The 27,924-nt window shown below is 34.8% G+C and overlaps 1 protein-coding gene across 10 annotated transcripts in view; it reads left to right on the top strand.

Annotated features, from left to right (window-relative positions):
* Positions 1-27,924, top strand: part of TCF12 (transcription factor 12) — a 380,655-nt gene that overhangs the window by 160,021 nt on the left and 192,710 nt on the right. For all 10 annotated transcript variants that reach the window (XM_089907165.1, XM_022579593.3, XM_022579585.2 and 7 more), the window contains one exon: positions 22,423-22,525. In XM_089907165.1, the coding sequence (XP_089763291.1) occupies positions 22,423-22,525 (103 nt within the window). The remainder of the gene's footprint in view (positions 1-22,422; positions 22,526-27,924) is intronic.

Raw genomic sequence — 27,924 nt, 5'->3', positions numbered from 1 at the left:
ATTTTAAAAGAGGAGGGTTCAGTTAATTCCTCAAATCTGTTTGAAAGATATCTACCTCACAAGGTAGTGATCCTCAATGAGCTTATGTATGTCAAAGGTTTAGCATGATCAACTAATGTCAGTTCCTTTTGTGATGTACTTTTGTTATATATTCTAACATTTTCTGAGAATAAGAAGCTTGGACTGTTTTCCTTCAACATATTGAACAGACACTTAATCCTTTGTGCTTTCAAGTGAAGTAATTATTTTCATGTGGTTTTATATCATTATCAATCTGCTGCTTTTTGCATGGAGCAGTCATGTTCCTGGTGTATAGTATAGGAAATTATTTAGTAATTGAGCAATGAAATATCACCTGTACTGAACCAAACGTCTTCTCTGCATTGGTGATACCATGAAATCTTATTAAGTTTAGACTTTTCTGAGTTCTTGCTCTGTAAATATTTTTTTCATTTTCCAGTAACCCTACCTTGCTCTCTTAGATCACTTTTCCTCAGTATCTTCCTTCCCAGTTTAGAATTTTACAGTCTTCTCTTGGGTGTCCATATTTTAGTTTGTGCGCTGTTCACATGAAAATCCTTTTTTCTCCCACTTTTTTTTTACTTATGAAGCACATACTGAGATTTCACTATTTTCTAGTCACTGGCATTAGTTGGGCAGAATGAAAATGAGCAGTCCACATTTCCTGGGCAAAAGGAGTGTTCCTTCTCATGAGAAAAACAGATTGTTATACCACAGAATGATAAAAGTTGTAGTAATGAAGGCCCAGGGAGAGTAGAAGCACAAAAATATAAGCAATACTTGGTTATAAAACCTCCAGGGCATATCAAGTGAAAATGATGTTTTGTAATACAAAGAACAGAGGACTGATGAGTTACTTATTCTGGACTTAATTCCTAACATGTAAAACAAAAATTTTTGAACACTATCAGAGTTTCTAGAACTGGGCTCAATAGGTTATTAATAAACAATATATAAATACAGAGCTCTGTGGTCCAATATATTTATGTATTATTGAGTTAAAGAAAATTAGATTTCCTTGTTGGTATTAGGTGTCTCAGTTTTTAATATTATTGTAAATTATAAATCTTTAAGAAAGGAGCAGAATATACTTCTTCTCACATTTTTTTTCCTACCGTGGAATCCTTCTGTGTTACATATGAGTTGTTTGACTGATAGTAACAGTCTCAAGAAATAGTAAATTAGACAGTTTATATACTTAACTATTAATTTAGATCCATGATCCATTGCAGTTTTGGTTAAGTATAAAGTCAGGGTCAAAATTGATTTTTTTTTTTTTTTTTGGCATAAGAGTATCCAGTTTTGTTGGCACTGTTTGTTGAAAAGATTGTCCTTTTCCCCACTGAATTTCCCTGTTATCTCTGTTGAAAATCAATTAACTGTGTATGTGAGGATCAATTTCTGAACTCTCTGTTCTGTTCCATTGATTTTTTTTAAACCTTTACATCGATACCATATTATCTTGATCACTGTACCTTAAAATACATCTTGATATCAAGTAGTGTAAGTCATCCAACCTTAATTATTCTGTTTCAAAATTGTTTTTCCTATTCTAGGTACATTGCATATACACTGAAACATTTCGACCAGCATATCTGTTTCTAGAAAATCTTCTGGGATTTTAGTTGCATAGAATCTCATCAGTTTAAGGGGAATTGATATTTTAGCAATGTGGAATCTTCTGATCAGTGACTATGGTATAACTTTCTCTTAAGTCTTCTTTAATTCCTGTTAGTAATGTTTTATAGTTTTCAGTGAACACATATTACACATCTTTAGTTTATCACTAAATAATTTTTGATGCTGTTATAAATTTAAATTTCTGGTTGTTCATGCCTTATATAAAAACTATAATAAGTTTTGGTATATTGACCTTATATCCTGCACCTTGCTAAACTCACTAGCTGTAGTAGTTTTTTTGTACATGCTGGAGGATTTTCTGTTTGGATAATGAGAATTTAACTTTTTCTTTTCCAACCTGGATTTTTCCCCTTTATTGAATTGGTTATGATTTCTTGTACAGTGTTGAATAGAAGTGACAAGCGCGGATAGCTTTGCCCTGTTCTTGATGTTGGAAAAACAACCAGTCTTTCGCCATTAAGCATGACATTAGTTATACGTTTCATTCATGTGATTTATTAGATTGAGGAAATTTCCTTTTATTCCTAATTTGTTGAGAGTATTTATCAAAAATGGGTGTTGGATTTTATTAAAATAATTTTTTGCATCCATTGAGGTGGTCATATGGATTTTGTTTTGTAGTGTGTTACTGTGGGATTATATTGATTACTATTTTTAATTTTAAACCAACCTTGCATTCCTGAGATAAATAGCACTGGAATACTATGTGTTGTTCTTTTATATATTGTTGAATTCAATTTGCTAAAATGTTGTTAAGAATTTTTATATTTGAGTAATACTGATCTGTATGATTTTTTTTCCTTGTCCTGTCAGTCAGAATTTGATATCATGATAATACTGGCCTCAAAGAATGAGTTGAGAATTATTACTTCCATTTTAATTTTTTGGCAGAATTTATGTAATGTTGGTATTATTTCCTCTTTAAATATTTGGTAGAATTTACCAGTGAAGATATGTGGGCCTAGAGTTTTCTTTGAGAGATGGCTTTTAATTTTAACTTTATTAGTAGATAAGAACTATTCAATTTTTTTCTTGAGTGAGCTTTGTTAGTTTGTGTATTTTAAGAAATATATCCATTTGTCCATTTCATCTAAGTTGAATTTATTGGCATAAAGTTGTTCATAATAATTCTCTATTACCTTTTAAATATTTATATTAGTTATCTCTTGCTATAATAATAAATTACTGCAATTTTAGTGGCTTAAAATAGTACACATTATGGACTCACAGTTTCTGTGGGTGAGGAATTAGGTATAGCTTAGCTTGGTCCTTTGCTTCAGGGTCTTTTATAAGACTGTAAGCAAAGTACTTGCCAGAACTGAAAGACTGATTGGGGAAGGATCTGCTTCCAAGATCATGTGTTTTTTGGCAGGATTCAGTTCCTTTTGGTTTGTTGAACTAAGGATCAGAGTCCCCTGTTGGCTGGAAGCTGCCCTCAGTATCTTGCCAGTTGGGCCTTTCTGTCATGGCAGCTTACTTCATCATAGCCATCAAGGGAAGAGGGATCTGCTAGGAAGATAGAAGGCACAGTATTATGAAGCCTAATTATGGAAATGGCATCCCATCACTTTTGCAATATTCTTTTGATTGGAAGCAAGTCGCTTAGGCCAGGTCACACTGAAGAGGAATGGCTTATATAGGGGTATGAATACCAGAAGACATAGATCATTGAGGGCCATCTTAGAGTCTACCTGGCACAGCATTTGTAGGATGTGTAGTTAAAATCCCTACCTCATTCCTGATATTGGTGAATTGTTTCTTTTTCTCCTGATCAGTATGGCTAGAGGCTTATCTCTTTTACTGACATTCTCGAAGAACTAGTTTTTGTTTCTTTGGTTTTCTCAATTGTTTTTCTGCTTTCAGTATGTTTGACTTCTACTCTTACCTTTACTTTGAGTTTAGTTTGCTCTTTGTTTTTTAGTTTCTTAAGGTGGAAGTTGTGGTCATTGATTTGAGATCTTTCATCTTTTCTAACAGGCATTTAGTACTATAAATTTTCCTCTGACCATGGTGTTACCTGCATCCCACAATTATTCCTATTTTCTGTTTTCATTTCATTCAGTTCAAAATACTTTATAATTTTATTACTGAATGAATCAGGTCCCCCCACTTCCCGCTTACAAAATCAGTTACAGACTTACAAACAGTAGAAAAGAAAGGTGCTCTTAATCACAATGCCAGCAATCTGGGCAGATGGTGGACTCAGCATCCCCCACAAACCACCTCCGAAGATTCTGCTCAGTCATGAAACTTTTAAAGAGAAGGAGGGAAGTAATCTCAGTTAATCATTGAGATAGGGGGTCAGAGTCATCATCATCCCCCCACTGCTCGCAGGCTCGTTGACTTCTTGTGATCTTCCTCTAGATGTTATCTTGTTCACACAGTTTGTTCGGGAGATGACTGAAGGGGAAGCTAAGGGAGAGATCTGGTCATCTTCATTTGGTGGCACCTGGTTTAAAAGTTAGTTACAATATAGCTTTGCTAAAGTGACAAGAAAAGGGGCTTCCTGCTGAGGGTGGTTTCCTGCAAAGAGCTGCTTACAAATCCCCACTTGTCAGAACATCATTTCATTTCTGTGGGGTTAGGGATGAAGGTCTGTCTTGTAACTTCTTCATGCTGACATAGAGTGCTATATTCTCAGAGTAGAGGGTGTCAGCATGGGTCTGTAGCATCTCTGCTGATGATTTTAGTTGTCTGCTTATATATACGGGTAAAGAAAGCTACAATTACTTTGATGCCCACAAAGAAATAAATTATTATGAGCAATAATGTTAATCCCATTCTCTTGAGGCCAGTTCTTGGAATTGTGCTAGCCATAGATTCAATACTGCTCAAGCTGGAGCAGCTTATGTCATGGCTACAGTCTGGTCATCATGCAGTTAGCTTTTCTCCTGTGGTAGCAGTTATAGTATCTGTAAAACAATTCAGGAGTGTGCATCAGACACTGAGTCTGTGACTCTGTTGTCCTAATCATTAACTGCTCGGTTTTGTACTTGGCGCCGGGGTGGGGGTGGGGGAGGCCCTGCTCTGTTCCAGTTTTCCTATTGCTTTCTTCCTTGACCCTTGGGTTATTTACAGTTATATTGTTTAATTTTGAAATATTTGGAGATTCTGTAGATATGTTTTTATTATTGATATTTAATTTATTCCATTGTAGCCAGAGTACATGCTTTAGTTCTTTGTGTAAATCTGTATTTCGGTCTGGTGTTATTTTCCTTTTGACTGAAGAACTTCCTTTAACATTCCTCATTGTGTAGGTCTGGTACTGATAAGTTTTTCATGTTCCATGTGTCTGAAATATTCTTAATTTTTTGTACAAGGTATAGGGTTCTAAGTTGCCATCTCTTTTCCTCTTCTACTTCTTCCTTTTCCTCCTCTCCTTCTTCCTTTTCCTCCTCTTCTCCCTGTCTCCTGCCTCTCCCCTTCCCCCCAGCAATCATAGGATTCACTTTGTTTCCCCTCTCTCGGGGATCACTGTCCTGCACTGACCATGTCCTGTGTCTCAAAACTCTTGCTTAATGTATTTTGTTTATTTTTTTATTGTTTCAAGTGTGAGGGTTAATCTGGTCTGTTACTCCATCTTGTCTGGAAGTGGAAGTGGAAATGTAGTTTTTAGTTAAGCTAGTCTGACAGGGACCATGGATTTGCTTCATCAGTAGGAGCCCTATGAGTAGCACGTTATAAATGAATGGAGAAGTGAAGCCAGCACTATTAGCTTTTCCTGCACAACACTGAAAGTACTGGCTTATTCAAGAGATCTTTGCAATTTTGATACCCTGTTTCACTATTGTGTAATTGCTTTCCTTATTACCAACTGTCCCCAAATATTTGTCTACTGATACTTTGTAATCAGAAACCAAAAATATGTTCTTTAATATAGTAATATTAGATATCTGCCACTGACTAGCTGTGTGATCTTAGGTCTGCCCCTTGACTTCCCTGAATCTTTTTTCCTTGTCTCTGAAATAAGTCCTCTGTCATAAATAAATCATTTTCAATCAGGGTTTCCAGATTCTGAAAAGGTAGTGGTAATGAGGGGTTCATGATTTATTTTAAAATATAGTAAATAGTCTAATCCAGTAGTTTACCTAGTGTGTTCCAGGGACCTCTTGGTGTTCCTGAGACCCTTTTAAAGTGTTTTCAGGTTAAAACTATTTTCTTGATACTACTAAAACTTTATTTGCCATTTAAGTATTATTTTCCTGAATGCAATATGGAATTTCTAAATGCTACATGATATATGATGATGTATGCCCTGACAGTTCTTGTGTTTTTAAAATTTCTCAGGTTTAATTTCTCATATGGTAAATATCAGTGGATATGTCCCACATAAAGAAAAGCTTTTTGGTGTTCTCTATTTTTTAAGAGAAAATATTTTTTTTATTCAAGAGGTCCTGAAACCAAGGGATTCTGAGACCTTGAAAATGGCTGGCCCAATAGAAATTATTTTCTATTTAAGTACATATTCTACTGCCAGATTTCTTGGTGCTGGAGATTTAAAAAAAAAAAAAAATTAGTGGCTAACATTAAGTCATCTGCTGTCATAGTTCCCAAGTTTAAATCAGTTCTCTACCACTCTCTGACCCTGGGAAAGTTATTTAAATTCTCTAGGATAAAATTTCCTCATCTATGAGATGGAGGAAATATGGTATCAATATATAGTTTAAATTAACTGATATAATACCTGACAGCCCTTAACACAGTGCTAGCATATCGTAGTCACTCAGTAAAAGTTAGCTGTGATGCTTATGATGCCACCAGAGGTGTGCTTATTGACATTTTTGTTTTCTGGTTATCAACGTTTCATTTTGCCTTAGGGCATTCTTAGCAGCTCTTAATGCAGTATTTCTTCTGCCTTAATGGCACTGCTTATTCTGCTTTGAAGCTGTGCTGGCATGTTGCCATATTCTAAACTACACCCAACCCAGGAAGTTTAACTTGGAAGTTGGCAGACTGGCTTGGGCTTCTTTTAAAATATCACTGGTCGTGACAACTTGTCCCTTAAACTAATAGGGAATCTAATATTAGTAATTAAGCCTTTGGAAGCTATAATGTGAAACATATGAGGCTCAGACTTCATACAAAAATTACTCAGTTTATTAAAACATTTTCAGATATTGTCTCTTTCTTCTTCCAAACTGTGAGCTCCTTGAAGGCAAAGACTGTTTTATTCATCCTTGTATTCTGGCACTTAGCACAGTGCCTGATACATTACTGGCAGTAGTACTTACATATACATATGCATTGTCACACTTCCATATGCACATTTTGACCTCTTTAATTTCATAAGTAACTAGATTAAAATGATATGAAAAGACAGGTAAAAGAAAAAAGAGGTAGTTATAGGGAAGAGGAAAACAAGAAGAAAGTTAAGAGGAGTAGAGACAAGAAGATCCCCTCTCAGAAGTGTTGATAAACACACCTGTTGGCATCTACAATAGAACTTAATAGTACACACTGAAAACATAAGAACTCAAAGTAGACAGGCAGAAAAAAGAGAAAAATCAATTTAAGTTACTGCTATGAATGAAATTGTCACATTGGATTAAGTAGATGATAATTCAGTTTCTGCCACTATTAGCCATGATATCTAAGCGGCACATCTCCCGATCTCTCTTAGGAGGTATATAAAAGAAGACTGGTAGTACTGTGAACTAGTACTGATTATCAAAGAAATGCTGGTCTCCTGTTTTTCTCAGTATCTGAAAATTTTATATGATGTGCAAATGTACTTATCTAATCTTATATTTTTGTAAGTATCAGAAAAATTTGTACTGGGTGCAAATATAGTAAAACAGTATCAATTTAGACTAAATGTCTGAATTACTGTATAATTTTACTTTTAAGGAAATAACTATGTTGTTCTTTTCACTTTTAATTATGTGTATTAGCTAGAAGTATTCTAAGAAATTAATGCCACTTAAATTTCCTTGTCAATTTCATTTAACTGGATATGTAGAATACACATATACACATCAGAGCCAAGTTTTTCTCTAATAATAGTTAGCTGTTTGTTTGATTGCAACTTGATGAAGTTGCTGGTTTGTGTTTTATTACCATGTTACATGAAGAATACTGTCCTGAGGCAGTAGAATCATGGTCATGGAGTGAGATGCTTCCACTGAGAAGCATTCAAAACTCATACTAACTGAGGGGACAATAGATTCACCTCTGCTTCTCATACTCACTCTAGGGTGCATGCTTTTCTTAGTAGAATGAAAGAGGGGTGGAACTGTTTTTAGTACATTAATTTTTTTTCTGCTTTTTAATGAATTCACATAATTTGGTTAGATATATATATGATATGAGTAAATTATGATATCTAGACATTTGAGTAGCCACAAAAAAAGTTTGTGGCTTTTAGTGATTAAAAAAATTTTAGTGATTAAAAAAAGTTGGTTTGCTCACATTCAAATCTAGTATATGTTTTTCACATTGGTGAATGAGGGCTCCCCGAAGGGGTCACTCCTCAGCAGTATGTTGGAGTTAACTCAGAGAGAGGCCTTGCTGGTTAGGCAACTGATGGAAAAGGAGATGCTTCACGTGCTGATTCTTAAAAGCAAGGAGGTTGACAACATGCAAAAGTGAGTCATGGGTCTTTGTTAAAGTGCCGTGAAAAGGGAGGGTAATGTATTTAGAATTTAATTCCTTTGATCTCCATAGGAGTAAAGGCTAATCTAGAAAAGTTTCTTTACATACAGCTTTGAAGTGTTAACATATGGATGGGAATTACAGTGATTCTAAAACTGCAGTTGTAGGATATTTGTAGACAAATATAATTTTTTTATCTTTATTGGAGTATAATTGCTTTACAATGGTGTGTTAGTTTCTGCTTTATAACAAAGTGAATCAGTTATACATATACATATGTTCCCATATCTCTTCCCTCTTGTGTCTCCCTCCCTCCCACCCTCCCTAATAGACAAATATAATTTTTAAAATGCTTTCTTAAATTAAGAAAGAGAAGCCTTGTCAGAAATATTTTAAATGCTTTGTCAAACAAAAAAATTCTAAAGTTAAAAATGAGGGATTGTTCAAAATCCAAGAAAAACTTGCTGAGTTCTTTCTCTAAGCTACTCATTTAGTATTGAAGTCTCTGCTAAGAGGACCAGGCTTAGTTTTCAGAAGCCCATTTATCATTAAAAAGTCATCTCTAAAATTTAGGTTTTGTTTATCAGATATTTTCAGAGTAGTTACACCTGCCTCTCATATCTGATGGTGATGCCTTTCTGCTTTTCAAAGGAAGTCCTGACATTTCAGCTGCTACGAACACTGCAAGAAAAACTGTATAGATCAGAAAATAGGGGCACTACCATCCTTTGGTATTACGTAGAAATAAAAATTTCTTTTTTGCCCTTTCTTTGTTGGAATATCCATATGGTACCTGTGGTCCTCTAGCCAGGTAACCACCATGGGTTTTGAAGATCTAGGAACTGAAGAAGGGGACGATAGGTTTGTGTATAACTAATCCTTGTACATTCAGTTGCTATATCTGGGTAGCTTCATTGCTGCAGAACAAATCACAAATTCCCTAAGGAAGACTAGATGCCTCATCTGATACTTTTTCTCTGGTTGAGCCTCAGGTTGAGGTTGGATTTCATTCAGGCTGTTACCCTAAAGATTTTTATCTCTGTGGGAATATATATATATATATATATATATATATATATATATATATATATATTTGCAATTTTCGTTGCCTAACAACTAGGTCATTCAGATGTCCCCTTTAGTTTATTGCAATGGAGTTACACAGTTTTTCTCTAGAATTTTTCTGCCCATTTTGTTATAATAAATAATAATTCTTAACTGTAATTGCCAAGTTATTATCATAAACTCCATCTTACAGGAGGGAGCTCAACTGCTGGTCCTAATGGTAGAAATTTGCTTCTAGGTTTGTTGGAGCCTCTGTTTGCATTCTCTGTAGGAATTATGTCAACATCACCAAAGATTGCTGCAGTTTATTACCACCTTGGGCAAGGGGAATGTTCTTCAGGAGCAATGAATGCCTGTACTTGATATCTACTTACCAAAGGAGATTTTCCGTTTCCCATTTTGTTTGCTTTTTCTCCATCACGATCCATGGGTTCAAAAAGTTCTCAAAAGCTCTTTTGACTGTCCCTATTATTTTGAGCACCACTAGCCAAATTAGGTGGTTTAAAATTTTTTTTGTTTTTCTATTTTCCTGGCTCTATTCCTTTATCACCTATGTTTGAATAAATACACTCTTCATTTTGTGTGGCTCCAGCCTATCATTGAGCCATTCAGTTCACAGTAATTCCAGGGAGGAACAATTATTTTTAGAGAGACAGCATTGCATCATGGGATGGAGTCAGACTGCCTGGGTTTAAATTCCCATCCTGCCACTTACTGTTGTATACCAGGTGAATTATGTAAAATTTCTGTGCCTATTTCCTTATCTATGGCATGGGAATAATAGTTCATGGGGTTGTAAGGTTAACGAGTGAAGCCCTTAACTCAAGTTCTGGCAAGTAGTACCATTAAATGTATGCTGATGCTATTATTAATGCAGGCATAGAAAACCTTAAATCAGATAAATTGAATGAAGACTGGATTACTCCTAGAAGGAATCGCTGACCCTTCAACTATGACCCTTCAACTTATTTGTTTTCATCTTTAAGGAAATAAGTCTCGGCCAGTGGTTCAGCACCCATATGAACCAGTTAGCAAAAGAACATTGTTTCACTATTATACTTTTAATTCAGGTTTACTCTTAAAAATGAGTGGCTTTAGTCATAGGGGCAGGAAGAGGTAGTGTAAGTGATGTGTGGTACGTATCACCATGGCTCATTACAGAATCCAAAAGTATGGTCCTAAGTATCCTATCCTATGGTCCTAAGATATGCAGTGTTGTTTTAATCACGAACTATGAATTATTGTGTCTGTGAGTCAGATTCTAAAAATCAGCATCAGCCAACACTGTTGCCATGGCTCTAAGAGCCTATACAACAGTGGGCATTAAGACAGGATACTGGCAACAAACTAAAGTATCTTACTTCTGTCAAATTTTGCTGTATCAACACCTGGTGTAATGACTACAGTTTTAATTATAGAACCTTAAGATGAACTAAGGAGCCTAATGAAGATTAACTCATTTAACAAATATGTCTTGAACATTTATTATGGTGAAGGATTGCCTTTGCACCCAGGTCAGACTATTTCAGATAAGAATGTAGCTACATAAGGGTTAATGAACTAATAAGGAAATGTAATGCTGATTGCTTTGTTTTTTGCCAACTGGAAAGTGCATCACAAATTAGATACAGCTTGTAAGTGGACTTTGGAAGCTTTCTTTCAGAAGTTTGGGGTTGTCTATGGAGAACTTTCTGATTCTGTAAGAGATTTTTTTTCCTAAACAATAATACATTTCTATTCTAGAGAATAGTTTAGTAATATCTAGTAAATTTAAAGTTGTGTATGCTCGTAAGCCGGTGACATTACTTCTAGGTATTAACCCCTGAAAAGTTTCGTGTAACTTCTCATATGTGTACAGAGAGACACATTACTAAAGTGTTTATAGCAGCCTTGTTTGTAATAGTGGAAGAGCTGAATGTCATCAAAAGGGGGCTGGGTAGATAAATTGTGGTGTTTTTATAAGTAGAACATTATACAGTAGTGACATGTATATACCAGTGTTAACACTTTTCCAACATATATCAGCCTTACATATTGACTGTTAAGTGAGTATAGAAAAAAGTATACTATTTAGATAACATTTTAAAACATGCACAGTGGTGCTTTGTTTAGTTAGAGAATATGCATATTTAATAAAAGTATTAAGTAATGCATAAAAATGATTTTTAAAAGAATAAGTTTAAGATAGTGTTTACTTCTGAGGGGAATTTGGGAGAATTCCATAGGGTTTTAAACTATACTGGCAATGTTTTATTTCTTGAGTTGTGGATACATGGCTGTTTATTACATACTTTTTTTTATTACATACATTTTTATATGTTCGAACTATTTTAGAAACATTTAAAAATTGGAAGAAAATGTGTCAATATTGTTTGCATTTCAGTTGAGGTAAAATGGGAGTCTTTTTTTTCTTACATAGTTGATGCTGTTTCTTTACATTTCCAATTTTCTACAATGAGAGTATGTTATTTCAATCATATTAAAGGAAAAAACTGAGAAACTATAAATGAATAGTTCAATGAATTTATTGTCAGAAAAACAATAAATGGTTTTCATAGAAATTTTAGGAGATAATAGGCAAGTAAGATAAAAAAATTGTAAACTTGTTACAATTTTCTAGTCTTTTTCCTATAAACTTTATAGAGGTTAAATATTATTATACTCTGTACCAATTAATTTTTGTTTTATTTTTTCCCGCCTAATATTATAAAATAATAATATATATAATAAATAAATATATATATATATAAAAAAAATACTGGTATTTTAGAAATTATTTTAAAATATACTATTGAGGGCTTCCCTGGTGGCGCAGTGGTTGAGAGTCCGCCTGCCGATGCAGGGGACACGGGTTCGTGCCCCAGTCCGGGAAGATCCCACATGCCGCAGAGCGGCTGGGCCCGTGAGCCATGGCTGCTGAGCCTGCGCCCGCAACGGGAGAGGCCACAACAGTGAGAGGCCCACGTACCGCAAAAAAAAAAAAAAAAAATATATACTATTGTACCGAATGTAAGAACATTGCTTTGCTCAGTGGCTGGTATCGTATCATGTCTTCTTACAGTTATTTATTGCTTCTTAATGCATGGGTTTTAATAAACTTATGTTATTCCTAGGTTTGATTTATTTGAATTGATTTCACGAATATCAGCAAATATTTAAAAATATTGAGCAGTTTTATGTTCAGTCTTAATCTGTTGACGTACAGTAGTAGAAGATAAAAGGTTTAAAATATGTAAAATCTAAGGTTCTTTTGCAACAGAACCCATTTTATCTTTCTTTTATCTAATTTTCCCTGGTTGCATATAGTGTGTGAACAGGATAGGGGAATTATGGTTTAAAAATGTGAGCTCTGTAAGACTTAATGAGGTACTTGTGGTGCAGAAGAAGAAATAATAGCGGCTAATATTATTTTTCTGTATACCAGGCCACATGACTTACAAGATAATATAGGCTAGTTCTTCTCCAACTTTAGTTAGAGAATATGAATATGAATGAACCCCCTAAAGCTCTTCTCAAAATAACGTGTTCTGATTTTTTAGGTCTAGGACGCACTCATACAAGTGTAAAGTCAGTATGTTTGTTTAGGAGTAAGCTAAACTAACAGGTTTCACCAATTTTGCCCACTCGCCTCTAGCAACCACCAGTCTATTCTCTGTATCTGTGAGCTCTGGTTGTTTAAGATTCCACGTATCAGTGAAATCATTAGGTATTTGTCTTTCTCTGACTTACTTCACTTAGCATAATGCCCTCAAGGACCATCCATGTTGTTGAAAATGGCAAAATTTCCTTCCTTTTATATGGCTGAATAGTATTCCATTGTATATATATATGCATACATACACACCACATTTTCTTCATCCATCCATCCCATCCATCCATCCGTCCATCCATCCATCCATGGACACTTAGGTTGCTTCCATGTCTTGGCTATTGTATATATGCTGCAGTGAACATGGAGGTACATGTATCTTTTCAAGTTAATGTTTTCATTTCCTTCAGGTAAATACCCAGAAGTGGAATTGTAGGATCATATGTTAGTTTTATTTTTAATTTTTTTGAGGAACCGCCATACTGTTTTCCATAGTGGCTGCACCAGTTTACAATCCCATCACCAGTGCACAAGGGTTCCCTTTTCCTCGCATCCTTGCCAACACTTGTTATTTCTTGTCTTCAGCCATTCTAACAGGTGTGAGGTGATAACCTCATTGTGGGTTTGATTTGCATTTCCCCAATAATTAGTGATGTTGAGCACTTTTTCATGTCCCTGTTGGCCATCTGTATTCTTTCACATCCTCTGCCCATTTTTTAATAGATTGCTTGTGGGTTTGGGGTTTTTTTTTTTTTTACAGTTTAGCTGTATGAGTTCTTTAGATGATATTAACTCCTTATCAGATATATGATGTGCCAATATTTTCTCCCACTTTATAGATTGCCTTTTCATTTTGTTGACGGTTTCCTTTGCTTTGTGCAGAAGCTTTTTAGTTTGGTATAGTTTCACCACTTGTTTATTTTTGCTTTTAGTGTCAAACCCCCAAAATTATCACCAAAACCAGTGTCAAGGAGCTTACCACCTATGCTTTCTTCTATGAGTTTTATGGTCTCAGGTCTTATGTTCAAGTCTTTAATCCATTTTGAGTTAGTTTTGTAATCTTTTAATAAACCTTTTATATGTGTAGTCAGGATGTTAGTTTAGGAATAAACTAAACTAACAGGTTTTCTTAAACATTTTATATATGCTGCACTACATTTTATAGTACAATTTTTAAGGTAGTTAAAAAATACAATTGTTATAAAATACAATCTCTAGTTTTTTATTATTATATACAGTAAACAAAATTGGTCTGCCAAATTACCTTAAACCTTTGCCAAAAGCTTGTTCTCTTTGTTTACCTTTGTGTTGTTTGATAACAAACCATTCTTGGTCCAACATCAGTCCACAAACTGTACTTTGAGAAGGACTGACAGAGAGTATCAGAAATTTATTAGAAAGGAAGGACGTGTTAAAGAATCCGTGAGTGATTTTAAGTTATGTGATTTAAAACATGTTCAGTATTGTTTTGTAAACACTCCTATGAATTCTAATTAGAAGACAAAAGCATTAGTGAAGATTTTTAATCATGTGCAGTTCTAAAGTAACACGAGAAATGCACTTTTTTTATCCTTTGCCTCATGACTTATTTTTCTCCTTTAGAAAATACATGGAATTTTTAAAAAAAAAACTATATATTAACATGACCTTTTAATAAAGCTTTTGCAGCCAAGTGTAAAGTCAGTATGTTTGTTTAGGAGTAAACTAAACTCACAGCAAGGTTTTCTCCAAGTTTTCTGTATAGTACACTGTATTTCATAGTATAATTTTTTAAGATAGATAATTTTCTAATTGAGTTTACTTTTCACTATTTTAAATTCTTGTTCTAAATGGATCATCAGTTCCTGAACTGGAAGGAACTTATTAGCCTCTGTAAGTTTTACCAGTTAATGGGAAGAAGGCAAAAATCTATATATTAGAAACCATCAAAAAATATTATGTTTCTTGTCTGAATTTAGTGTCTAGTTTTGGGGAGAACCAGATAATACTTGGGGTAAAATTTTTTTAAATTAAGTGTTGTTTTCCTGTGTTCTTCCAAACATCAGTCCTTCTGGTACTGCTGATTCATAACCTTACAAACTGAAGTTGCAGCATTATTATTGATTTACATTTTTATCCTTGAATTTTATATAGAAAATAGTTACAGTATAGATGGGTTAATAATTTTGAAATAAAATAATTTATTTTACTTCCTTTTGTACTTGTAGAAGAATGTTTTTACTTTTTATGTATCATGTGTTAATGGATTTATGATTTTGATGTGGTCATTGCTGGAGAAATTAATATTGAAAATCTGTAAGGAGGATTGTAAATGAATTCCAAAGACATACTCTTCTTGTAAGTTTTTATTTAAACATAAAGAGAATATAGAATTGAATACTCTAGAAGATGGAGACCTATAATATAGAAAAAGTCTGCCAGAATTAAGTCTGATTGCATCTAACAGATGATATTAGCAGTTACTTGGATAAATTTGTGAATATGGTTGGCTCAACTTAGAACTGAATCTGAGTGAACTTTTTTAGATGGTCCTTTGGAATCTCATGTTTAAAAGTATTTTTATGCACTTGTACTAAGCAGTATTTCATGTATCCATCATGTTTTCTGAGCATCCCTTCCACCTCTAAAAGATTTTGATTCTTTCTGTCCTCCCACCCATGGTAATTCAAGACTTGCTGTTCAGTCTGGGGTTATAGTAATTCTGCGAAACCACTTCCTAGTGTTCATAAATAAAAAGTTATCTATAGAGGTTGTTCATCCTCTCAAGAAAAACTTAAGCTCTTAGGTGTATACAGAGTTCTGTGCTGGTCTTTTTTGGAATGATAAAAAGGAATGAAACATTGTTGCCTTTTAGGAACTTGTGGATCTCCATGACAAAACCCAGATCTATCAAGAAAATTTATTATGTTTTAGCACCTGACCTATTTAAGGGTAACAGAACCTTAACATATTGAATATTAAGTTGCTCTTTCATATGTAGACCTGATTCATTAATGCAGAGCATTGTTCATTTTTCATTCATTCATTAAATTAACAGATTTTACTAGTCACATACCATGTGCTTGTTAACATACTTGTCTCTAGTGATAAGAGTAATGAGTGATATAGACACAGTCCCTGCTTTCAGGTAACAAACTATTGTGATTAGATCAACTCACTTGTCTTTTTCATAGGTGTATTATTTATTTATTTATTTATTTATATTTTTGGCTGCGTTGGGTCTTCGTTGCTGCGTGCAGGCTTTCTCTAGTTGCGGCAAGCCGGGGCTCCTCTTCATTGCGGTGCACGTACTTTTCATTGTGGTGGCTTCTCTTGTTGCGGAGCACAGGCTCTAGGCCCGCGGGCTTCAGTAGTTGTGGTACGTGGGCTCAGTAGTTGTGGCTCATGGGCTCTAGAGCGCAGGCTCAGTAGTTGTGGAGCATGGGCTTAGTTGCTCTGCCACATGTGGTATCTCCCCGGACCAGGTATCAAACTCGTGTCCCCTGCATTGGCAGGTGGATTCTTAACCACTGCGCCACCAGGGAAGTCCCTCATTGGTGTATTTAACTGAGAGAGACACTTAAAAGAATTTGTTTAAAAGCTATAACTTTATTTATCTAGACATTTATTTTGCTAATCTGTCATAGGTAAATAAAGAAATACAATAAGGACACTTTTTTTTCTCTTTTAAACTTCATTTGTTATTTCTACGTATTTTTATTTTCGTTTTACTTCTCTTTTAAGTGTGACCACTCATTTATATTAGTCCTCATTCAGAGCTTTCTGGCAGCTTATGGCTATTGGCTGACTCTCTACTAGCTTTGACCACTTCGAAGCTATAGGACTTCACTATTTGGTGTGAAATCTGTGGCTCTTTGAATACCAAAAATCTGTGGTTATTTGTTCAGTCCCGTTAGATAAGCTAGCGCCTTATTAACTTTCTTTCTGCTAGTTATTGGGTGTTCTATGGAAATATTAATTGAACCTTTATATCTGAAGCCCTGCAGCATTTTAAGGATTTAGCAGCTGAAACCTCCCATCCATCTGTCGTTTGTTCTGAGGATTTGAGAAAAAGAGACATGGTGCGTGACTTTGCAGAATTTGTAAGACATAACAGTCTCTGAGATGATAGTAATGGCTAGGATATATTGTGTGCTTACTATTTGCCAGGTACTTTTCCAATTGCTACTACATACAATAACTCATTTAGTCCTTACAACAACCTTTGAGATAAATATTGTATTATTATTATTATCCCTGTTTTACGGATAAGGAAACTGAGGCAAGAAATGTTCCTTTGCCTCAAGTCACACAGCTGGTATGTGGCAAAGATGGAGTTCAGGCCTGCCAGTCTGGCTCCAAAAATTCCACATTTATCCACTATACTGTACTGTGCAATTATAATAGATAATTATGGTATAATTTAAATGGATAATTAAATAGGTAATTTCAGTAAGTGTGAGCAGTGACATGATGGAAATGCCTGCTGCTATGGGAGCTCAGAGTGAGTTCACCCAATTTGGTAGGGTCGGGGAAAGTGTTTCTGAGAAAGTAAATCTTTATTGAAAGAGCCTTTCTCCCCATCCCTTTTTAGCTATTGAAAAGAATTGTAAAGAATATTTAAAAGTAGAATTAGACAGGGGTTTTCAAACAAAGAAATAGCCACATAGGTTAGAAAAAACATGTCTTTTCTCAACTTGGGAGCGTTCTCTGGTGATTACGCCATATTTATTGGTTGGGTGAAATAATTTTTTAAAAGCTATTTAAAGAATTAGGCAACAAAAAAAGTTACTGTAATTTTGAGGAGACAAGAGGAGAGCACTATTATGTAAATAATACTAGGTGCTTTTGTTTTGTTTTGTTTTTGATAGAACAAAAGATTGGATTGATAATATGCAGTGTAAATTAGTTTAAAAATGGTAACAGCTTTGATTGATTAGAGTCTGTTGTCATATTGTAGCAAGGATTAAAGTTTCTAAATTCTGTACCGTAAAATGAACGTAGAGAAAAGTATGAAATACATTTTATAGAACATATTTCGTAATATCGAAGCTTTTATGAAGTGTTATGTATTCATAGATGGGAGTATTTAAGAATTGCAAATTAAATTGTCATTTAGATATTAAATGTAGAATTGAACAGATTTTGTAAACTCTGTGTATCAACTGATTTTATCAGTTATAAAATCACTGATAAAAAAAGCACTTTTGAGTACTTTCCATTTTTATTGTAAGACAAGAACAGTAATTTTTTAGGGTTATTTGGAAATACTTTTGTGCTTAGCAGCATACTTTGGCTAAAAAGCTACTATGATAGATGAATCTGATAGTATTGCTCTGTCCTTCATAATGTAGTGTTTATCACCTCTCATGTATGAAAATCTCATTTTTATTAGCAGCTATTTTCATGGTAAAACCATTTTCCAGAATTCAGGATCTTAATAAGGAGCTCCAGGGGATCAGGTTTGACTCCTTTTATTACCATGGTAATGCTTTATCAGTTTAAACTATGCACCATGATAGTTCTGTATTTAATGATCTCATTGGTTTACTTCCCTTTTTTTAAAAAGCCAGCTGTACACTTTATTTTTTTTATTGTTTATTTTTATTTTTTTATTTTTGGCCATGCTGCATGCAGAATCTCAGTTCCCCGACCAGGGATCAAACCTGTGCCCACTGCAGTGGAAGCTCGGAGTCCTAACTACTGGACCGTCAGGGAATTCCTGGTTTACTTTCTTTATATTCCAGAATTGAAATAGCATTCACTTATCAATACCGCTGAATGATCTCCTTGGGCTTCATTTTAACAATTGCTTGCTTGGCTTTTGTTCCTTTCTTGTTACTCCAACCCCTCCCTCAGGCCAATCACCTCCTGCTCATTTTCTCCTGCCATTTGATACTCTAGCTAGTCATTGCATTATTCTGCTTCCTTCCTTGCTCTTCTGTCAACTCCATTCTGCATTATGCCTTTTTGCCTTTCCGACTTATGGACATCTATGCTCTTTGCTTAACTGTATGTGGTACTTAAGGGGTCTGCTGTTTAAACTCTGGTTTAGCCAACCCATTTCTTTCATTCAAGCTCTATTTGACATCTGTCTTCTACTTAAAACTAGATGGATGAATACTTACCTGCATATATAAAAACATTTTGTTATTCTAATTGCTTTAGATTGTTTGTTAACGGTGGTATTTCTCCCTAATTTATACTTACCTGATACTTCTGGTGTTTTAATGTGGTTCTGGTTGGGGGGAAGCGGAGAACTCAGCTATCACCTATGTAGACTTGAGTTTTTCCTTTCCATATATGAAAAACATTTTTATTTCCAGATTGTCTAGGTTCTTGCTGCTAGAAGTGTGGTGCATGGGCCAGTAGCATCACCATCACCTGTTGGTTAGAAATGCAGAGTCTTAGGCCCCACTCAAGACCTTATGCTTCTTAATCTGAATTTTAACAAAATCTCTAGTCAGTGGATATGAACACTGAAGTTTGCAAAACGCTGTTGTAGGTATCATCTCGCTAGTTGACACAATTAACATGCTGACTGATAAATGCCTGTGTACTTTTCTGAGCTGATCTTATTTAAATGTGTATAAATTACTTTGTAACTGTTCATCCTGGTTCATCAAAAGTTATATTCTGGGTGGGTATCACTTTTATTATGAGGAAGCAGTGATAAGAATAATCTCAAACAATAGCCAGTCCCAGTTTTTTAAGTGAGGTTTTGGCACACATTAGATCTGAAACTGTGACAAACTTTGTTTGTTTGTTTGTTTGTTTGGCTGTGTCAGGTCTTAGTTGTGGCATGCAGGATCTTCGTTGCGGCGTGCAGGATCTTTCGTGGTGGCGTGAGGGCTCTTCCTTGTGGTGTGCAGGCTTCTCTCTAGTTGTGGTGCATGGGCTCTCTAGTTGTATCACGTGGGCTCCACAGCACACAGCCTCAGTAGTTGTGGCACGTGGGCTCAGTAGTTACGGTGAGGGCTTAGTTGTCCCGCGGCATGTGGGATCTTAGTTCCCTGAGCAGAGATCGAACCCATGCCACCTGCATTGGAAGGCGGATTCTTAACCACTGGACCACCAGGGAAGTCCCTGAAACTATGACAAACATTTTTGAGTCCAGTTTCATTGTTCCATCCTCCAGCATCAGTTTGCATCTGTGGATGAAGAACTGTTCCTCTCTTATCTTTTAGGCTGTGGCTTTTCAAAAGAATTTTGTGCACTTTGAGGTGTGGGAAAAAATACTCAAATTTCTATTTAATTTTTATCTTACATGAATGAAATTATGACTTACTGAAATTTGTTATATTGGTTAATAGTATATAATTTATGAGTAAATAGATATTGAGGGCCCATATTCAAATCTTGCTTGTATGTGATGACACAGGTTTATAGATTCCTCTGTGGTACAATATGACAATCCCAGATTTTATTATTGACTAGGAAATAATCTTGTAGTAAATTCTATACTGTACGTTGCTGTATGTGGTTGCAAATGGATAAGAGATAGTACTTACTATTATTTGTGTATGGTTCATAGAAAAATAATTGTTCTGTTTTCTGAGCACATATTAATAGGGGCTTAGAGATAGATCTTCTCTGTGCTTACTGTGATATATGTTATATGTGAAGTTAATCCACTGTGTGTGTACAATTATTTGATGATACCCTGAAACTTAGATTTATTTGTATTATTATTTATATTATTATATAATATTTATTTATATACTTGTGTTTTAAGAAATAGTTTAAAATGTTTTTAATGTTTTTATTTTCATAGTCATGAAAGAAAAAAGTTCTTATTGCACTTCAAGGATGAAGAGAATTGAGAACATGCAAAATTAATCTTTTATTATCCTTTTAACATTCAAATAAAGTGTGAACAACATGGCTGACCTACAGATGCATTTATGTTTGCCTTTTTCAAGAGCAATACTGTTGTTTAATAATGATAAACAATATTTCAGTGAGGTTTTTTTGTAGGTTTCAATGTCTTCTTTTGACTCTATGCCTAAGAATGGCAGTGGGAGGGAGTGGCAGAGAGAAACACCCAGATGAATGTGAGATAGTAGGATGTCACTTAGCACCTCAAGGGTGTTCAATTTTAAGCAACAGAGGTAAACTCCAAGGAGTGACTTTAGCTGGGAGCCATTCTATTTTGTATATAGCTCTTGCTGCGTGTGGCTGTGACAGACAGGACTATGGTTGTGGTTACCAGAGGACACCCTTGTGGTCATAACCAAGTTGTGAGTGTCACCAAGATTCTTCTTGAGTGTCTGTCACATGTGTATCAGTGATTCTAAAAGTAGATAAAAATGAAACAAAGATTCATTTGGGAGTTAGCACTCCCAGCAGATTAGTTTTAAAACAGAACAGCAGGAGGTGTTGTGACATGCATCCCCAAGCAGTTGTAATGATTTGACAGTTATTTAGCCCTCAATTCCTAGCCCTTTGGTTGAACTGACAGCATGCCTGCAAAGATAGTGAGGCCTGTTTCAGCCCCATTAATGTCTTCTTGAATGTTAGCCGGCAGTCTGGGTAATGATAAATGTTCGCTGATTGATGATTTTATAGTCCCAGAGGATTCTGGGTGGTTTCTGTAAGCCAGGGCAGTCAGTTTTTGTTCTTGTTTGGGCCTCTTGTAAGATTTTCTGATCTTTACTAAAATTGTTTTAAGTTGGCAAAAGGGTGGGTACCACCTCAGTTTTAATTAACTAGGGGTTCAAAGCCTTGTTTAGAAACTATATGATTTTGGAGGTGATGCTGTATTTAGCATGTGTAAGAGTCTGAGAACCAGAACAGCTTTTATCCACTGAGCTTTTTGTAACACTTATTGTATTTGTGAACTTTCATGTCTTTTAGGCTCCTTCACTTTTAAAAAACATGTTTTAAGTTATAAGGATAAACTTAATAACAGCTATTGTGAAATAATAGCATTAGCTTTATTATTTTCATGGTGTTTGCAATTTCATTTTTTAGATTCTTAAGAATTTAACTATCTTTGTGTTTTCTTTTTTACATGGCTCAGTTTCTATAGGAGTATATCTTGTTATACTAGTATTAAAAGGAGTATAAGCAGATCTTCTTTTGCTAAATATTTGTTTGCCGTTTAGGAGAGGATTCATTTCTAGTATATTGATTGTCGAATTTTAAAAATATTTTAAGTAAATCTTATAATTGCCCAACCCTTTATTGATAGGGTATGGAGGCAGAGAAAGGAGGATACAGATAAACATTTTCCTAATTTATTGTAACTCAGAAATATATTTTCTTAGTTCATCCTTTTAGAACTTTACTTTTGTCTGTAAAGAGATTGTGGGGCTAATTTTTTTTTAATCTATAAAGACATTTTTTGACTTTAATATCTTAAAAGGAATAAAAGCAGCACTTCTGTTTAGTTTTTCAAGTAATGAACCAGAAACTTGGTTAGGAATGACCATTTGTAAGTCTGTATATTAATTAGATGAGTGTCATTATGCTCAATTAGCACGACTGCCAAATAATCTCTTTAATACTCCGGTCTTTTTTTTTTTTTTCTCTAGGGTTTTACAGACAGCCCTCATTACAGTGATCACTTGAATGACAGTCGATTAGGGGCCCATGAAGGCTTGTCCCCAACACCTTTCATGAACTCAAATCTAATGGGTAAGTTGGTAATTTCTCTGCAAGTAGTCTTCACAGAGCCTCTTTGGTCAGAGACATTTTTTATCTCCTTGTCCAGGATGGACACCGAAGTATGTAGAAGAAAGTTCCTAAGTTTCTAGGGGCATCTGGGCTTTCTTTGTTCAGCTAAGTTTGAGGGGCAAGCATTCAGAAATGTGGTTCCTTCTATTAGAGCATTATTGTCATTGCTATCAAAAAGGAAGCAGCAGTGTTTTATCTGTTAGTTTTGGCAGTGTCTGTGCCATCAAGCATTATGTTTTCTGCTTTCTGGGCAGGGAAGCATTTCAGAGACATTTGTTTGTAATTTACTATTTGTCTTAACAGTTGTATATATGTGGTAATTAAAAATATGACAGCAGTGATTTTAGGCAAATTTTACTCATTTTGGGCAGTATTTCTTTTGACACTGTTTGATCAAAACATAGTAGTATATTTAAGTATTGCAGCATTTGTTTTAAGCACTTGGGTTCTTATTGGGGATTTAAAAATTTTTCTTCTGCTGTAGTAAAGTTGTACTTTGAATGACATTACCTACCACCTAAACCTGATTATTATTTTTGGCAAAACCTTTAAGGTTAGCCATTCTCTGTATCTCCCCCTACTCACTGCAAACCAGCCCTCCCTTCCCCTCTCCCCCTGCCCTCTCGCTTTCTCATATCAAAGTTTATAGCTATTCAATCTGAAATGATAAGCCCCCAATTTTTTCCCCCCAGTTTGGATGCCACTCTTTTATTAAGCGAGAATTTTACCTTTTTGCAGAACCTGATTCAAAAGAATCTGTTTTATGACATTATTTTTCCTTCTTGTTTATGCTGGGGCTGAGCACATTACAAAAGCTTTATTTAATCTGTCTTACTGGTTGTCAGTGGCGTCATGTTAATATGGAAGGTTTGTGTAACTGACATTGATTTCATTACTTTACTTCTTAAGGACATGACCTATATTGTGATCTTAGAATTGTCCTTTTAAGAGACAGCCATGCTAATCTAAGTGGATTACCCAAATCCAAAATCCTGGTGGTCTGCAGTTTCTTTATAAATGGTTTTGTTTAGCACAGTCTTTATTTCCCTTACCCTCCATAAAGTATTGAGGAGACAGATTCTGATATTTCAGTGTGGATTTTGCCTAAGGCAGTCACCACTTTGAAGCCAGAATCATTGAGTATGACACAAGAGTAAAAATAAAACTTGTGTTTAAAGTGACAATTTGTTTCAACATAAATGAAAGTGAAAATGAAAATCCTGGTATTAAATATATTATCATTCCAGGTAAAAATCAGAATTAAATATAGAACAAAATAATTATCCTTGCATTTGGCCAGGGAAAACTTTCTAATCTATCTTCTAAATTTTCTATCAAGCTTACTATCAAAGTAAAGTAGATGTGACACTCCAGATGGTTTCCTTTTGTAGTATAACTTTTCCCCAAGTAGCGTTTAATTTATGGTAAATATGGTAGAGCAAACTATAGTCAATGTTTTTGTAATTTCAGATTGAACTAAGCTTTCTTAATTAAAGATATAACTGAATTGTGAAAAATCAGAAATTGCCCTTTTTTATATTTACGTTCTTACCTTTATTAGCTTACAGAGATGACTCTTAAGTTCAGTAGAATTGCATCATTAGTGCAGCTTTGAGCCAAGGTGACTGTTAAAATTGTGGGGTAAGTGTGGGAAATAAATGAATTCTAAGAAGTATGCATGTCAGTCACTTGCTCTGAGTAGCTGTTGACTAAAAATATTTCTGTAATTCAGTTTGAGGTAACATTTTCTTAGTTGGAGCAATTATGAACATGTGCTTGTTAGTTTCTTCAGTTTACAGATAATTATTAGAATACTTTCAGTGATCATCCATACCCTATGTATAAAATCAGCATCTAAAATAAGTCTTGAAATAAAAAAACTCAGGTTTATAAACAGATTGATCCCTTCACAGTACAAATGAGAAAAATCTGCATTCATCTGAACTACATTGTGCAGTTAACCAGGTGCAGCTATACATTTTCATTGTATGTTTTAACTACCTAATCTTAAAAATGTTAATTTACCTATAAGAAAGGGGAAAATGACCCTGAAGAAGATTAGGCAGATATTGTTCAAAAGGATTTCACTGGTTTTGGGAATATCTGATTTACTACACTTCCTTCCTTTTATTTTCAGTACAAATGATCAAATGAGATATCTAACAGTTGAGTCTAAGCAATCTGCATGACAATAGCTAGCTTTTGGAAATGAATGTCCTTTAAATTGTGGAGCACCTCCATACAGCAACAGGCAGTCCCACTTGATGTGACTTGACATAATTGAACTGTTAGATACCCCCAAATATGGGTTTATAGCACTCAGTAGAGTTACGGTGGATAGATTAACTTTGTTAGCCATTTGATAATTTAGGGGCGTTTTCAGGCTAAAAACCTGCATTGTTAAAGCAGGACTGAGATGTGCATGGCAGTATTAGCAGCATTTGGAACTATTGATACCTAGTTGTCATAATAGGTAAAAACTTCAGAGTGATTCTGTGAATGATGAGTGCTCAGAAACAGTTAAAGCTAACTGGAAAGCTGTAACATGTTTCATCATTGCTGTCAACATATAAAAACACCATCTAAGGGGGGGTGGAATTGTGTGTCTAGGGAATGTTGTTATTTTTCGTATTGTGTTCAGCAATAAGCATATTTGCCTAAAGAAATAGTGGATTGTAGAATGCTACTATCTTTCATGATGGAGCTCTCAAATACTTTAATGATTTTGTACATTGCAAAAATGAGAAATTTTATCTAACAAGGGTTGATAATGATTCAGTAATGAACAGTTTGCCACAGAAACATGCACTTCTGTATTCATTTAGATATTTTGAAGTGTTTTACATGGGAAGTAAAGCTCATGTTGAAACAGTGTTTCTTTTTAATGAATTCCAGAATTATCCTGTTGATTTGTCAGTATGGAAAAGGGGGGTTTTCTTATGTTTCAAGTGAAATAAGTACATCCTTTTGGCACATCACTAAGTAATTAGCATCAAACAGTTCTGTATTATAGTAAAACTGCAAAGCTTTGACAATAGCAGTAAATTGCAGTAGTATCACCAAAGAGTCTTATTTATTTCTGTCCTCTTCCAGCTTTGATCCATTTCTCCACCCTTGGGCCCTTCATTAATTTCAGTAATATTTGCTTTCCTTTACCTGTTGTTGATTAGATGTATTTTCGGTGATGGTAGGAGTAGTTTATTAATTGGACATAAAGGCAAGTTATTTTATAGAATTGCCTCCCTTTGATTCCCAAGTTATTGTGGAGTAAACTACTCTATCTACTCCTCCATGTCTATCAAAGCTTTACTTATTTTAGGTGGTGTGTGCATGTATTGTCAATGGGAAACTTAAGATAGTACCTTCAATTTTCCTTTTTTCTGAGACCTTCATTTGTGTTCCTTTCTGAGACCTATGTTGCCTCTAGAGATGTTTTGCTAGTATTGTATCTTTTAAAAACTGGAAGCAACATGTGGTGGTATAGGAAAAAATACAGGGCTGAGAGTTAAAGAGGTCTGGATTTTAATCCACATCCTGAAAAATAACCTTCAACTTTCAGATAAGGTATTGCTGTATAGTCTCAAAGGTCTTCTGTAGCTCTAGAATTTTATAATTCTGTAATCTCATGTAATATCTTTTATTCAACCCTGGAAAAGGCTGCAACTAGAGTTGTAATTGATATTTTGCAAATGATAAAACTAAGGTACAAAAAAATTTTGTTTTTTCTTGAGGTCACAGAGTCAATAAGCGGCAAAACTGAATGTAGAGCCCATGTATTCTGACTCCCAGTGTTCTTCCACTAGGCACGTTAGACATGTAAGGTACTGGTTCTTTCTGCATGATGCCTTCAGGGTTGCACTAGCTCAGCATTTTCCGAAACTATACGTATGGAGACACTGCTTTTGAGAGGTGACTATGAAAAAGAGTTCCATAGGGACATAACTTTGGAAAGCATTATATATCACATGCCCCCTCTTAGAGATTGAGATTGTACTTTGGGGTATTAAAGGGATTGTACTTTGGGAAAAAAAGGCGGGGAGCTTATTTAATTATGTTTAGCCCATCACATTCCAGAATCAGATGATGCACAGAAGCCTTTTTGTAAAAAAGCATCATTAGCCTATGGGAAACTAGTTTTCTATGGAGCACACACTGGGACATGTTTGTAGGTTGTGTTAAGGGAAAAATAAAAGATAAAATATGAGAGTTCTTTGAAATGTAAAGTAGCACAAGGTTAATAATACTGCTGGATATACTTTTATAAGTCATTTTAGGCATCTTAGCTAATTTAACAGGTTGAGTCCAATTGTTGCATTGTTAAACCTCTGTTTTGTAAGTATTTGACTTATAAACAAACCAACTGTCCTTCCATTGTTGTTGGAGTCTGTTTGCTCAGCCCTGCCCTTCTTTACCTGACCGAGTTTAAAGGGCCCCCTCTGTTAGCAGCTACTGCATTTTATTTTCATTTCATTGTGGATTAAATAAGTTTCTCTGGGCTTGTCTGGGAATTTAAACCCAAGTACACTTTTTTCCTATATATTCAGTATTTCAAACAACCAAATTTCAAAGAAAACTCTTTTGTGTACTTGATTCTGCCTACACTATACTTTATGATTACTCCAGAAATCTCCTAGAGTTACAAAAAAATGTAGAATCACTATTTTCAGGATATCAAAACGTAATAGAACCCTGCCTTCAAAAAGATCTCTAACTTTGACGTACAGAAATTCTTTCGATAGATGAGATAATGAAAATGATTATAATTGTGCTTAGGGGAAACAGTATAGCTTACTGTCTGGTTTGACAGTATTTCATAAGGATTAGGTCTTCATACTTTGTCCAGTGTTTTATTAACCCCAAGTCTCAACGAAGGATGAGTTATTATTCATTGATCTACATTCTCTGATCTTTGGATGCTTACAAACACAAAATGTTGGGACTGGAAAAAACTTGAGTGAACCAGACCTAGTTATTGAAGAAACCAAAACCAAGAAAAATGAAATGAGTAGTTAATTAGGAAACAGGGATCTAACCCTCTTGATTCTAACTTAGCTCACAGCCCCCTTCTACTGCACTGCCTTTTTTTTTCTTTTTACCTCAACCATTTGTTCATTTGCTCCTTTTTCTACATTACAGCTTTTATATCTTTTTCTTCCTCTTGCTACTGCTTAGACTCTCATTAACCAGTCTGAATTATTGAATACCTTTTTCTTTCTCCTTCGTGTGTACCCATCCATCTCTTTATTCTGTCCTAACTGTGTGAAAATATCTTATAAATAACAGAAATTAACTTAAACTGTGTTCAACAAAAAGTGGTATTTATTGACTTCTTATCCCAAATGACTAGGAGTAGATTGATT

Source organism: Delphinapterus leucas, chromosome 2 (genome assembly GCF_059928025.1).
Source record: "Delphinapterus leucas isolate spDelLeu-1000000601 "Yukka" chromosome 2, BTC_Dleu_Yukka2, whole genome shotgun sequence".
Classification (NCBI taxonomy): domain Eukaryota; kingdom Metazoa; phylum Chordata; class Mammalia; order Artiodactyla; family Monodontidae; genus Delphinapterus; species Delphinapterus leucas.
This window is presented reverse-complemented; position numbering and strand designations above follow the sequence as displayed.